At 52.6% G+C, this 13,452-nt stretch overlaps 5 protein-coding genes and 2 non-coding genes across 7 annotated transcripts; 4 read left to right on the forward strand and 3 right to left on the reverse strand.

Moving 5' to 3' along the window:
* Window positions 1-782: 782 nt before the first annotated feature.
* Window positions 783-2,240, reverse strand: QC763_606420 (uncharacterized protein; the record flags this gene model as incomplete). The annotated part of the gene is made up of 3 exons (XM_062914478.1): window positions 1,663-2,240; window positions 1,421-1,598; window positions 783-1,362 (listed from the first exon to the last, which is right to left on the reverse strand). The coding sequence occupies exons 1-3, from the start codon at window positions 1,727-1,729 to the stop codon at window positions 783-785; spliced, it is 825 nt and encodes a 274-aa protein (XP_062763155.1). The 5' UTR covers window positions 1,730-2,240.
* A 123-nt stretch (window positions 2,241-2,363) lies between these two features.
* QC763_606430 (uncharacterized protein) lies at window positions 2,364-5,027 on the reverse strand. The gene is made up of 3 exons (XM_062914479.1): window positions 4,177-5,027; window positions 3,550-4,124; window positions 2,364-3,501 (listed from the first exon to the last, which is right to left on the reverse strand). Exons 1-3 carry the CDS (start codon window positions 4,566-4,568, stop codon window positions 2,630-2,632), a joined length of 1,839 nt encoding a protein of 612 aa, XP_062763156.1. The 5' UTR covers window positions 4,569-5,027; the 3' UTR covers window positions 2,364-2,629.
* On the forward strand, window positions 4,903-6,944 carry TPN1 (Vitamin B6 transporter; the record flags this gene model as incomplete). Its single annotated transcript, XM_062914480.1, has 2 exons — window positions 4,903-5,981; window positions 6,035-6,944. Exons 1-2 carry the CDS (start codon window positions 5,314-5,316, stop codon window positions 6,942-6,944), a joined length of 1,578 nt encoding a protein of 525 aa, XP_062763157.1. The 5' UTR covers window positions 4,903-5,313.
* A 102-nt stretch (window positions 6,945-7,046) lies between these two features.
* On the forward strand, window positions 7,047-7,138 carry QC763_0096040. Its single transcript has one exon. It is a non-coding gene; the product is annotated as a tRNA-Glu (tRNA).
* Window positions 7,139-7,664: 526 nt separating this feature from the next.
* QC763_606450 (uncharacterized protein) lies at window positions 7,665-9,983 on the forward strand (the record flags this gene model as incomplete). Its single annotated transcript, XM_062914481.1, has 3 exons — window positions 7,665-9,132; window positions 9,183-9,294; window positions 9,353-9,983. The coding sequence occupies 3 exons, from the start codon at window positions 7,665-7,667 to the stop codon at window positions 9,546-9,548; spliced, it is 1,776 nt and encodes a 591-aa protein (XP_062763158.1). The 3' UTR covers window positions 9,549-9,983.
* Window positions 9,984-10,095: 112 nt separating this feature from the next.
* QC763_0096060 lies at window positions 10,096-10,167 on the forward strand. The gene has a single exon. It is a non-coding gene; the product is annotated as a tRNA-Cys (tRNA).
* Window positions 10,168-10,274: 107 nt separating this feature from the next.
* QC763_606460 (uncharacterized protein) lies at window positions 10,275-11,189 on the reverse strand (the record flags this gene model as incomplete). The annotated part of the gene is made up of 2 exons (XM_062914482.1): window positions 10,857-11,189; window positions 10,275-10,783 (listed from the first exon to the last, which is right to left on the reverse strand). The coding sequence occupies exons 1-2, from the start codon at window positions 11,095-11,097 to the stop codon at window positions 10,275-10,277; spliced, it is 750 nt and encodes a 249-aa protein (XP_062763159.1). The 5' UTR covers window positions 11,098-11,189.
* Window positions 11,190-13,452: the final 2,263 nt, after the last annotated feature.

Genomic DNA, 13,452 nt, shown 5'->3' on the forward strand with positions numbered 1-13,452 from the left:
CTATCTTGCGATTGTTGTCGCACTGGAGCCGCTGTGTTCAAATGCCACGCCGGGGCTTTTGTCTACTGTCGGGGCATATAAACATTGGCCGTCCCAGGAGTTGGAAAACGAATGGATGGATCTTTGCTCCTTCAATTGTGGGAAAGCACCGTCGCCGAATGTTTTTTGTTGAAGTGCAATGCGCCTGCGCCAAATATTCACCGCCTAGCTGGTAGATCCCGGCACCAAAAGGGGGTGACGTAGCGGCGGGTATGTGTTAAAGCCGTTCTGACAGTTCTTGGCTAGGGACTAAGCGCAATGCTGAAGATCCGGGGGACTGAGGCAAAGGGAGGTCACAACCTCACGGTTGTCACCACTCTTCGAAGAATAATAGTTTGGGATAAGTATCAGGTTGTCAGCGGTCATTGGCATGTTCTGGTCAACAGCGCGCCCACGACGGTTGCTGTGGCAAACAAGGACCATTGAAAATATTGATGGTGGGGTTTGGAACAACACACCAATGCAGAGAAGGCAGTTGAAATTTGGGGAATTTGTACGTACAGTGCATTATTGGAACCCGCCCCCACCATTAAATCCGGGGTCTTCTCCATATCACCGACTCTTAATATCATATGCTGCCTATTGCAATGGTGCAACTAATAGTTGTAGTTATTGCTTCTAAACCTTGCGGTAGGAATAGCCTCGTCATGCCATGCAAGTCCCACACAAAACCCAAATACTCCGCGCAGAAAGCCCGTTCATAAAAAGCAAAAATCATGGCATCATAACCCTGACCTCGCCGTCTACTCCTTGTTGTAGTAGTCGTCCTGCATAGCCTTCTTCTGAGCAGAGACGCCGGAAGATTCGACGGCTTTGTCGCCCCTAACGTGCTCATGTCCAACCCAGTACGCATTCCACTCCTTCAAGAGATCGTCCGCCCAGGCCTGAATCTCGGGCAGTACGATCCTAGTCTTAACATAGGCAAATTCACCCAGGTCTAGCTTGTGGTCACCGCGCTTCTCGTACTCTACCATCTGCAAAAGAAGCTCCATCTTGTCGATGTCGTGCACATAGTGGCTCTCCAGTGTCTTGGAGTCTTCGTATTCTTGCCAGATGGCGCGAATCTCCTCGCCCACCTTCCCGCCGTCCACGTTGCCCAGCAAGCCCTTGGTGATGTAGTCCATAGTTGTGGCCTCCCGGCGGCTCTTCTCCTGCTTTGGAACTCCGTCCACGGGTGTGATGTCGCCAACAATCGACTCGGCCATGTCGTGAATCAGGCACATCTTCATGCACTTCGCCATGTCGAGTTTGCTAGCCAGCGCTGGGGGGGCAAACATGCTGATTAGGGACATGCGGTACATGTGGTCGGAGATGGATTCGCCCCTAAAACAAAATGTGTCAGTCTGGTCTCACAGAGTCAACACTGCTTGGAGCAACCCACCTGTTGATTCCAAATCGCCGCCACCCCTCGCGCTTGTTCGTCTTCAGCTTCTCGAGAATGTGGAAGAAGGCTAGCGGTGAGGTTGTACCCTCGGTAGGCTTGTCGCCTGGAAGCGCATCGAGAACTTTGTCTACGGTCCACTCGCCCTCGACTTGGGGAAGTTGTACTTCGGCCACGTCTGTCCAGTCCAAAGATAAGCATCTGAGTGGCATGCACAAGGAATTCTGGGTGTCGAAACCTACCTGGAACAGCATCATGGCCGTTTGCGGACACTCCATTCGAGCCGTTCTCTTTGGCGCTTGGAGACATATCTTGGCCCTGGTGTGTGTACTCGAAAAGGCAGAATGACGGAAGTGGCAGAATCGCCCCAGCTAAGTTGTGTGGGCGTTGACACAGTAAACCGTGAGGGCGTCGACGTGGAAAGAACGAGCCAAACGTCAGAAGAAGTAGGGTATTTGATGCCAAATCTCTTCTGTCACTGAACAGCAGGTAGTGGGTTTTTTTATACCTTTTCGCAGGAGAGGAAAACAAAGAGAAGCTGGCAGCAACCAAGAGTCAGATGAAACCCCAGATCTGGGTGCAGCTGTGGAGCCCTACACCGCTGGCGGCCGGCATCTCAACAGCCCCACGTCAGCGGCACTGGGCGATGACTTCCAGGCCCTGAAAAGACAGGGGGGTTTTGCTACCAACAGCGGCCCAGCGCGGGCTGCTGACATTTCCAATTCGGTGCCTGAGAGAGAGGCACGGCCGGATCGGCTCGGGCCCCGGAAGATAGACGGGATGGAGATCGCTGAACCCTTTCAGTGGATGCAGATTTGTGTGATGTCACCGACCCTCCAAGTTAGGCTGCAACTGGCCATATTCTCCAGATTGCACGCACCTCCATGCGACTTTGATCTTGACCTTCTACTTTTGATTCAAATTGCTCTCATACACCACATCACCCCATCACTCCATACACCATTGCGAAAATGGGTCAACTTTCGATCTTGAGTCACATTCGGTGTGGGCAGCAGCATTCGCAAGTGATGTTCAAGTCATCTTCGACCTCCAGTCGGCCCCGAACCCAGTTGGCAGCCGAGACCTGCCTTTAGAAGGTTATCAAGTTGTCTCGTTTTTGACTCCATCTCGTGGCTATTTGCAGAATCTCACTCAACACTCACTCTACCGGCCGAGAGATTTGTTTGAAACTCCGCAGGCTAATGACCACTAACTTCGAAGTCCAGCATCTTCCAAAATCATGTCGGCTCCCTTCTCACCAATAGCATAAACCGTAGCCTGTAAATGCGCGCTGATATGCAGCGGCATCACGCTTGCATCGATCACTCTCAACCCCTTCACGCCGTACACCCTGAGCCGTTCATCAACCACACCGCCTGCCTGCCCAACACGACCGCCCATCGCACAGGTCCCTGTCGGATGCCAGTCTGTGATGGTATTCTCAACGATCCATCCTCTCAGGTCTTCATCAGAGACCACTGCCGATGAAGGAGAAGCAGGACCGGGGATGACATTCTTCAATGGCTTAGTCGAGCAAATCTTCTGCGCAAACTTGGCACCATGCAGCATAATCTCAAGGTCGAGCTCCCCATGAGGACCAACATAATACTGCGGATCAATCACCGGCTGTTGGTGCGCGGTGGCTGGTACCCCATCAGCGGTTGGTCCATCTTTAGGATCGATATGGATGGACCCTCTCGAGTAGGGATACTGCAGCACCAACAGCATGGAGCAGTATCTCTTGCCCTCTTCCTTAGGCGCAAACGACGGGTTCCAGTTGCCGAGATCAAAGACGAATTCGACTTGGCCGAGCTGTTTGTCGGTGTCGAACCTGCTAGAGAGGATAGACGTTTGCTCGGCGCCAAAACGTTCCAACTGTTGGGACCTGGACGAGAGCGAAGCCACATCTTCTTTGGGTGCCAGCTTGGAAACGGGAAGATATGCCATCGAGCAGGGGAGGACGGTCAAACGACCGGACTTTTCTCTTTGGTATTGCTCGTAGGCGGTGGCGGCGATTTCTTCGATGAACAGGTCGTCTGGGTGGGGGAGCTTGGGGTCTACTTCGAAGACCATTGGGAGCACTGGTGGTGATCAGCGACAGACATACTCAACGTTACAGTAGGACTTACTGATATGCTCCTGCAGGTTTTCACCCACGTTTGGACTCTCAACTTTTAACGGAATTCCCGCAGCACCCAGAACATCAGCCCGGCCAACACCGGACAACTCCAAAAGCTGTGGTGACTGGACGCTCCCTGCTGACAGGATGACCTCTCTAGCAGCTGAGGCGACATATTGCTTCCCGTAATGACTGAACCGCACGCCAGTAGCAGCCCATTCCCCGTCCTTCTTATCCAAAACGACTTGCTCAACGAGAGCCTCAGTAAGGATATGCAAGTTCGCAGGCGGCGTCAAGCAGTAATGAGTCGCATATGATCTTGTGGCGGTCTCTGGGTTGACGGCCACAATGGTAGTCCACACACCCACATTTGATCCGTCCAAGTGAGCTGGATTTGACTCGACCCCCACCTCGTTGAAGGTTGCATGCCACAGAGCATGCGAAGGCGAGAAATCTCGAGTGTATGAGACATTGATGGGCCCATCTTCCCCCAGGAAGCTGTTTGGCTCGTTGTACGAGGCCTGGTGGTTGTCCTTAAAGTTCGGCGGAGGCGGGTGGAATCGTTCTGACCTTTTGAAGTAAGGGCTGTCAACCCGTCAGTTCTCAACTCACGCCTGTCAGAGCGAAAGATACTTACAGGAGAGAATCCCACCCCCAACCATCATTCCCCAGCTCCTCCCAGGCATTATAATCCTCCTTGCTTCCACGATTCCAAGTCATATAATTCAGCGCACTTGATCCGCCTAGGACCTTCCCCCGGTTCCATGGGAGAGTTCGTCCGCCGAGACCGGGCTGGGGCGTGGTCTGGAAGTGCCAGTCGTAGGGTCCTCCCAGTGCTCGGCCAGAGTAGGCTGGGATGTCAATGTCATCGTCGCCATAACCGCTTTTCCCTGCTTCGAGGACGCCGATGGTGAGGGAGGGGATTTCGGCTAGGCGGGAGGCGACGGCGAGACCAGCTGTGCCGCCGCCGATGATGAGGTAGTCGAACTTGATGGAGGAGAACTCCTGGGCGTCGGTTGAGGTAGCCATTTTCTCAGATTTCTCTTATCACGGCTTAAAATTGAGTGCAAAGAGGTAGTGAGACGAACGTCGTCGGGGGGAGGCCAGGCTGTCAGTACTGTCGTTCCCGTTTTCCACGTTGGAATTCTCCAACAAATGTCCACACTCATATCTAACGTCTCGGCAATGAGCCGCTATTCCCATCTCTCCCCCTCTGTCGCACAAACCCCCAATCGCAGCATCATGTCACATCACATCTACAGCACATGCGGGGTAACACTGTAACCCCCCTTCTCTATTCGACATAACCCATCAAATAGTCGACCTTTTGTGGCGTCTTTGGCGGCTGACAACCCCAACAGTTGCCGTTCAGAGCAGGTTACCAAGACTTACTAGACCTGATATGCCGGAGTGTCTAACGCGGTGGGAGTGTAGTGGTGGTTACACAAGTGTGATACAGTGTTACACAGACGTTCAGGTGCAGGTTGCGATCGGTTCGGTTGGTCAATCACAAGGAGGGAGTAGAACCAACGACATGGAGCCGAGATGCAGGGAAGATACCCCGCTCGGTGGGTGATGGCGATGGCTTACAATCTTTGGATGCTGGGGTTGGAGCGGTTGGTTGGTATCACCTACCTTTGACGTGGCGTATCTCACCGCTGGGATAAGGCTGGGGTCAGGGGTGATAAAGTCGCGTCTCCCAAGTCTCATCAGGCCAGCGCGTGGTGCCAGCATTTTTTTAACATCATCCAACTTGGATGACATCCAAGCCAAAATGACAACCCCCGATCTGGAGAAGCAGCAGGCTGCTGCCACCACCGCAACAACACCAGCAGATCCCACCACCAAATCAATCTCCTCCACTGACACCTCCCAACAACAACAGCCCCAAAATGCTTCTCCTTTCAAGGTTCCCCATTTTTTGATCAAGATCAACAACACCCTCGAATCCCTCTCCGGCTTCGAAGCCCGCGGCATCACCCGCGTCCTCCCCTCCGAACGGCAACCTCCCTCCCACCTCGCAGACGCCCAGGTATTCCTCCTCTGGTTCGGGGCCAACATCTCCGTCAACAACCTCGCAGTGGCCCTTCTCGGACCATTAGTCTTCCAGCTTGGCTTCACCGACTCGGCATGGTGCGCTATTGTTGGAGCCTTTCTGGGGAGTTGTTCCACCGCATACATGAGTATCTGGGGACCGGCAAGCGGGAACAGAACAATGGTTATCGCGAGGTATTTTATGGGTTACTGGCCTAGCAAGATACCAACAGCGTTGAATATTGTTTTGATGGTGGGGTATATCACCTTGAGTTACATCATTGCGGGACAGATGTTATCTGCGGTGAGCGGGGGGGGTTTGACGATTGTGGTTGGGATTGTGGTTAGTGCTTTGGTGTGTTGGGTTGTGGCGGTTTTTGGGATGAGGGTTTTTCATTTTTATGAACGGTAAGTTCCTGTTTGGAGATGGGAACGGGAGACAGCAGCTGATGGAAAAACAGGTTTGCGTTGATACCCCAGATATTGGTCCTCTTCGCACTTATCGGGTGTGCGGGACCGTATTTTGACACCACGATTGAGTCCCAGGGAGATGGGACGGCCATTGCGGCAAACAGGCTTAGCTTTTTGAGCCTGTGTCTTTATGTGCCCAACTCGTGGGCGGCGGCGGCGAGTGATTACTATGTTTACTACCCTGAGAGCACGCGCAAGAGGAAGATCTTTTGCTTGACGCTGTTTGGGCTTTGGACGTCGTTTAGTCTGGTTTATATGATTGGGATTGGGCTTGCGACTGGTGTAACGCATCATACTGCTTGGGCGGAGGCGAATGCTATTTCTGCTGGGGCGTTGATTGTGGCTGGGTTTGAACCATTGAAGGGGTTCGGATTGTTCTGCTCTGTTATTGTGGCGTTGGGAATCATCGCGAATAGTATCCCCGGGTGTTATTCAGCGGCGTTGGGCTTTCAGGTTCTGGGGAGGCACTTCAAGGTTGTGCCGAGGTGGGTGTGGACTTGTACGGTGGTCGTCCTGCAGACTGTGCTGGCTTTGGCAGGGAGGGAGCATTTGTTTGTGCTGTTCCAGAACTTCCTCGCGCTGATGGGGTACTGGGTAGAGTTTATGATTTTGATCTTTGTGTTGGAGCATGTGCTGTTTAGGAGGACTAGAGGGTTTGACTGGGCGAGGTGGGAGGATAAGAGTTATTTGCCGGTTGGGTGGGCTGCGCTGGTTGCTTTCTTGTTGGGCTGGGTCGGGGCCGTGTTGGGGATGTATCAGATTTGGTATACCGGGCCATTGGCAGTGCTGGCAGGAGCGAGCGCGGGGGGTTGTGATGTTGGTGTTTGGGTTGGATGTGGGTTTGCTTTGGTGAGCTTTCCTCCGTTGAGGTGGTTGGAGTTGAGGGTTATTGGGAGGTAAAGGACAGGGGGATATGGTGTTCCGTGTGTTTGATAGAGGCTGATCATAGTGGCTTAATCCACACGAAGTTTGCATCAAATCGGAGACCACACACGATTTCAATCGGGTATGGTGTAGCGGTAACATCGTTGACTCTCACTTCTCAGAAGTGTCTGTTCTCTCAACAGCCCCGGGTTCGACTCCCGGTATCCGAGTCTCAATTATCTTTTGCGTTTTTGACCATTTTTTGAGGTGTGCCCTTCAGTTTTCTGAAGTCCTTCATTTTCTTTTTGTCAGCTCAGATGAAGTTGCTGCAGCTCAGATGAACCAGCCAACTTCCTGCAGGTGCGGTGACAGTGTTCTTGACCGCCAAAGTGGGTCCTGACCCTGGCGCAATCGCAACATCAAGTCGCGTGCGGGGCTGGACCGTCCACCGCCGTCTCACTTCCCTCCTTCAATCTTCTGTTAACATTGGGAATTCGCAAAGCCTGCCGCGCAATGTCTTCTGCTTTTGAGAGCGGGCAGAATTCTGCCAGATCAGATACCATCATATACAGTCGTTGTCATCGACCGAGGTGAAGACGCGGTCTTCTGTCGGGCGGTTCGGGGATCAGTCAGCGACAAGGTCGCCTGCGACTGCTCGCGCTTTGATCACTCCGCATCATCACGCAGGGCCTCAATCTCAGTCTCCAGCCATCTCAGCAAAAGATCCATCTTCAACACGGCGAACCGCTGGCCAACATGACCGCCTCAACACCCAACCTCAAGCCGGCGGGGTACGGCACCGCCTCTTCGTCCTCCTCTGGCTCATCCACCCCCCAACCATCACGCTCTCCCAAGCAGAACATCGCCCCCGTCAGCATCATCAATAATACCGACGTCGAGTCCCCCCTCCTATCCCCCAAATCCAATAATCCCCTCTTATCCAACCCCCAGAGCCTCAGCCAAGAGCACCAGATTGAGTCCAGATCCCTCCAAAAGGGCCTCTCCCAACGCCATCTCTCCATGCTGGGAATAGCAGGGTCCATCGGCACCGGTCTCTTCCTCGGCCTTGGCGGGGCAGTTTCTACGGGTGGTCCTCTCGGTGCACTGCTAGGCTATGCAGTCATCGGACTAGTCGTCTGCTCCGTGCAGTTTGCCCTGGGAGAGGTGACTGCTTTGATGCCTGTCACCGGATCATTCGTCAGACACGCCGAGGTGCTGGTTGATCCAGCCATGGGGTTTGCTATCGGGTGGAACTTGGTTTACGGCAATTTGTTGAGTATACCTTCTGAGATTGTGGCGGTTTGTGTGCTGGTCAAGTTCTGGACGGGGGATGGGCTGAACCCGGCGGCGGTGATCTTGCCGTTTATTGCACTCACGGGTGGGATAGGGATGGCTTTTGTGAGGGTGTTTGGTGAGGTGGAGTTTGTGTTTGCCTTGTTGAAGATCTTGCTGGTTGTCTTTTTGATCGTGTTGGGGTTGGTGATCAATTTGGGGGGAGTGCCTGGGACTGAGGTGATTGGGTTCAGATATTGGCGAGATCCGGGTTCGTTTGTGGAGTATATTGCTCAAGGAGACTGGGGGAGGTTTCTCGGCTTCTGGGCAGTGATGACCGGGGCGGTGTTCAGTTTTGCGGGGGTGGAGTCTTTGGCTATGGCTGCCGCTGAGACGAGAAACCCGAGAGAGGCTATTCCCAGGGCTGTGAAGAGGGTCTTTGCGAGGATTGTCATCTTCTATGGTCTGGCGGTGTTTGTGGTGGGCTTGTTGGTGCCTAGCAATGATGAGAGACTGAAGGGGAGTGGTGATACCGTGGCACAGAGTCCGTTTGTGCTTGCGGCCGCAGCAGCTGGGATCAAGGGGATCCCGAGCTTGGTGAATGCCATTGTGATCACGTCGGCCTGGTCAGCGGCGAATCAGAGTTTGCTGGCGGGCACGAGGGTGTTGTATGGATTGGCACTGAAGGGACAAGCACCGAAGATCTTTTTAAGGACCACGTCTTGGGGCACACCATATATGTGTGTCTTGTTGTTTACGGTCTTCATGTTTTTGAGCTTCTTGAGCCTGTCCGAGAACGCCATTAGCGTGTTCTGGTGGCTGGTCATGCTGACGGCAGCCGGGGTGTTGGTCTCTTGGAGTTCCATTCTGCTGAACCACATCCGGCTTCTCAAGGCTATGAAGAAGCAAGGCATTTCGACCGACAGACTGCCGTGGCACAATTGGTGGACGGGTAGGTCTTCATTCTTGGATGTGAGGGAAGCTGAAGTTGACAATCAACAGAGTACACATCCCCAGTCGGGCTTGTCATGTGCCTCGTCATTTTGTTCACGAGCGGCTTCAGTGTCTTCACCACGGGCCGTTGGGACGCCGCCAAGTTTGTGTCGTCGTACCTGTCAGTCATTTGATTGTTTTGTGCAAACCTGTTGTCCTGATACTAACGTGACCTACAGTGACATTCCCATTGTCCTAGCTGCTTACCTGGGCTGGAAGTTCTTCCGCAAGACCTCGATCACTCCTCTCGATCAAATACCCCTTGAAGAAGCGTTTGAACAGGCCGAGGAGAACCTCTCGGTACAAACCCAAGGTTTCCAGCCAACAAAGAAGACTAGAGGCTGGACAAGGTTCGTCAGCTGGATATGGGACTAGTATCTACTGTCTACCCCTCTTTTTCTCGTTATCATCGTTATCTTGTATGCATTTGCCTGTTATCGGCAAGGTGGAATTGTTTCTCGAGCAATTGTGTTGGAATCGAAGCATTGCTAGGGTTCGCAACGGTTACGGGACTGGTCAATTGTCCGAATGGTAGCACTGTCATTTTTTGGCGTTGTTCTTTCAGATCATTGACTAGTGTTCGAAGCGTTGTCAACCTGGAAATGCTTTAATTGCAGCGAAATTGGTCGAGGAGCGGCTGTCGGGCATGGAGGAAATGACGGGTACTGCAAATCAGAAGCCCACTTGATCTACTGCACTGTATCTATCTTTTATCCTCATTGAAGAGTATTCTGACAAGATTCTATCTCGTTATTCGGCGTGTGTGTGTGTGAGTCACGTTTATTAGCCGAAGGCCACCCAGCAGCGACCTCGTGAGAAATACTATTTCGGGATAGGTACAGGCCGACTCGTAATTGCTGAGGAGTGTTTTCCCCAGCCCATTCAAGCCTTTCAATCACAGTGATGGTAATAAAAAAAATCAAGGACTAGACGCGATTTGAACGCGTGACCTACCGGACTGCAGCCGGTTGCTCTACCCCTGAGCTACTGGTCCTCTTCTTATTCAGATAACAAGCTGGCTTAATCCACCCTAGTTTACATCTTTCAACCTATCCCTTTGACCATCAAAGCTACCTACCATATCCACTACCTGCACCCCGCTCACTCCCAAGAATCAACCTCCCTCATAAACTCATTCTCCCGAACCCCATTCTCAAAAACCTCCCACCCCAAATGGCTGGTATGCCCCCAGGGCTTTAGTTTCTTCTCATTGGCGATAGCAGCAGAGAAACACCCGCTCCAGCCCTTTCTAGGGTAAGCCTTGTTCACCTCGGCCTTGGTGTCTGGGTGGATGAGATACGGGCGAAGGGACATGTTATCGTAGACTGTGGCTAGTTGGAGGATTTGTCCCAAGGCTGTGATGGTGCCTACTGTGCCGAGGTCTTGGTGTCGGATTATGGCTTCTGCTACGGCTTCTGCTTGCGACTTGTTGCCGTTGAGTTCTTTTAAGAGGTCAAGGGCTATCACCCCGCCTTGGAACTCGAATGAGAGGAGGGTGGAGGATTGGTTGGAGGGGGTGGTGCCAATGTCGTGAAGAAGACAGGTCAGGGCTATGGTGGAGGGCGAGATGGGGGGGAGGGAGGGGAATTGCTGTTGCATGATTATGGTTGCTGGTTGGGGGGGTTAGCGAGGATGGGGAGGGGGAGGGGAGATGGTGGAGGGGAAAGGGGTGAAGGGGCGTACACCAGTAGAAAACCCGCATGGAGTGGTTGTAGGTTTGGATTGGGAGCTTTTCCTTCGCGTACTCCTGCACCTTAGCGACCAAGGGGTCAGTAGAGCTTGGATAGGGGATGGACGAGAGAGGGACCGGGGTGGGTTGGTGGAGAAATGGTTTTCCCTGGAAGATGGCGTCCTGGTCCACGGGGAGGGGAGTGAAACCGTGGAGGGATATGAGGTCGTCGCGGGAGGGGGTGGGGGTCGTCATCGTGAACTGGGTATCGTTCTCAGTATTATTGGTGTGAAAACAATGTTTTACTCCTGGTGAGGTGAGGTTGATTATGAGATTTTATACCCCAGTTACTGATCGTGGAGACGATGAGTCGAGCTTTGTCATCACGACGTCAACACATGCACTTACTAACACCCATCATGGCATGATGCCTGCATAATCCATATTTACAGTCACAGCCGCCTGGAAACCCTCTTAAACATTTATCCTCTTGTTCTTGTACTCATATTAGAGGACGTCTAAAGACAGCAAAGCAGTCCCGTGAATGCCGAAATGTGTCCGAAGGGCGGCACAAACGACAATATTGTAGAATGCTTAGTCAACGCCGGTGGTAGATGTTGACCCTGTGGGGCCTTTCTCCACGGGCAGCAACACGCTGTCCTTGATTTGGTGCAGAAACCACTTCCATATCAAGAATCATGAATACACAGAAAGAAAAAACAATGCTTCGATGGCCCCATCTCTTTTTTCAACACCTTTTTCCTGTCATATTCTCTCTCCAACTTGTCCCATCCTCATACTAAGTGTGGGCTGGGTATTGCTGGCAGGATAAAAGGAGAGCTTCCAGCCTCGATAGAATTTGTGTTGGTGGGTATTATTCCTCCTCCAATGCCCGTCCCCTATCTAGTCGTCCATTATCTGGCTCTTGGTCCTCCTTCTTCATCCCCGATGTCGGGTCTGGGCACAATCTATTCGCACCAGCAGTTCTTCTCGCACTGGGCCATCATGTTGTTGTGAAACCCGGTGGCATCGCAGTATGGCTTATTGCTGTTTGACAGGCAAAAATCGCTGAGGCCCTGTGTCCTGCATCGGGGGATACCGGCGTTGACGTTGCCCACTGTCGCCGGCGTGTTGGTCCCTTGCTCCACTTGACTGACTGAGTCTTCTGGTGTGGGAAGGGCGAGGGCGAAGGGCAGGAGGAAGAGGGTGAGCAAGTGCGTGGTTGGTTGCTACACGGGCCAAGGTTAGTTAGATGTCACGGTGCGTGGTCCAAGAGGGAAGGTTGCACATACCTTCATGATGGCTAATAGACGTTAGAAGTGAGGGGTGACAGAGTTTGATAGAGTGTCTTGTGTCAAGCGACGATCTTTTCAGGGGAGTTCTTTTTTAAAAAAAAAATAAAAAAAACAAAAAAATAAAAAAAATAAAAGCGATCGGCAAGATGGTGTCGATCCAGCGGAGTGGTGAGCGGGAGAGAACCTAGTCGGTCACGGCAACGTGGTTCTTTATACTGCTGTATCACCGGATGGACAGGGTGGAGCCGATGGGAGCAAGGATGCTTCAGAGAGCAAGTGGGAGTCGTATTCTAGATTAGCTCGTGGTAACGGTCGGTGACATGTTCTAGGCGTGATATCCATGGATCGCTGACACCGAGAACCAGGCGAGGAAGGACAGGACCGGATTTATGATACTTGTTTAGACCATGACGAGTCCCCAACTCCCGGGATATGCACGTCTCAAGCCGGCACGACGGTCGCTGCAATGGAATGCAACAGCAGGTGCGAGGTCCGGCGGGGGAAATTATTTGCAACCTGGGCGCTGGGAATGGACGGGTCCGCTGCCAAGGGGCAAAAACACTCGAAAGAGCAAGGCGGAAGGGGTCGGATCTCCGAATAGGCAGTTTGGTAACTGACAAGTTGGGATGGTTACACTCCTGATAGAAGTCGGAGCATGGCAGGCAATGGAAGGTGGGGTTCCATGCCCCGCCAGGCATGTCTCACTGCCTCACCTGCCCCAAGAATTCTTTGCGCCTTCTTTTTGTTATTTTTACTCTTCTTCAAGTTCCGTGTCTCGATTTGTCGGGAAGCCCTGCACGCCGTGTGCCTACTATCGCCGAATCAGACAGCATCCCGGATGGATGCAACGACTGTGGTCTCCCGTCCCGACGGTCCAATCGCCCTGTGGTAACACTCGGCATATAGTGCTGTTAATTTATCCAGATTTCACCCGCAGACGAGGGGTAGTCTTCAAGTACAACAAGTTCAACTCTTTTATGCCGGCATGTCCTTGCTTTATGGTTATTTTGATGAGTCCACCACATGGAGCGGGTAAGCACAGACAATTCATTCCCCTCTGCCTGGCTGGAATCTTTCTATTTTTATATACTTGATCATCACGAGGTTTTCGAGTTCCTTGCAGACACTCGCACACATGCTAACGCTAAAGATGGGGCTCGGTACCTGTTCCGTGTGGTCAATTGATGTCTTGTCAGTCAGGGCAGCAGGCAGAATATATGTTCACAGTCTTCATCCTCTCCATCGTCTTGGACAGTCTCAGCGCGGTGATGATCCCCCACCATGGTCCAAATCGTGTTGGGTGTGCCCCAAACCC

Source organism: Podospora pseudopauciseta, chromosome 6 (genome assembly GCF_035222475.1).
Source record: "Podospora pseudopauciseta strain CBS 411.78 chromosome 6, whole genome shotgun sequence".
Lineage (NCBI taxonomy): Eukaryota > Fungi > Ascomycota > Sordariomycetes > Sordariales > Podosporaceae > Podospora > Podospora pseudopauciseta.

Excerpts from the sequence above, each read along its gene's own strand:
- QC763_606430 (XM_062914479.1), bottom strand. The coding sequence starts at position 4,568 with ATGGCTACCTCAACCGACGCCCAGGAGTTCTCCTCCATCAAGTTCGAC. Across the intron at positions 4,125-4,176 it reads TGGGGGTGGGATTCTCTCCT|CCCTTACTTCAAAAGGTCAG; the intron begins GTAAGTATCTTT and ends ACGGGTTGACAG. Across the intron at positions 3,502-3,549 it reads AAACCTGCAGGAGCATATCA|TGCTCCCAATGGTCTTCGAA; the intron begins GTAAGTCCTACT and ends GATCACCACCAG.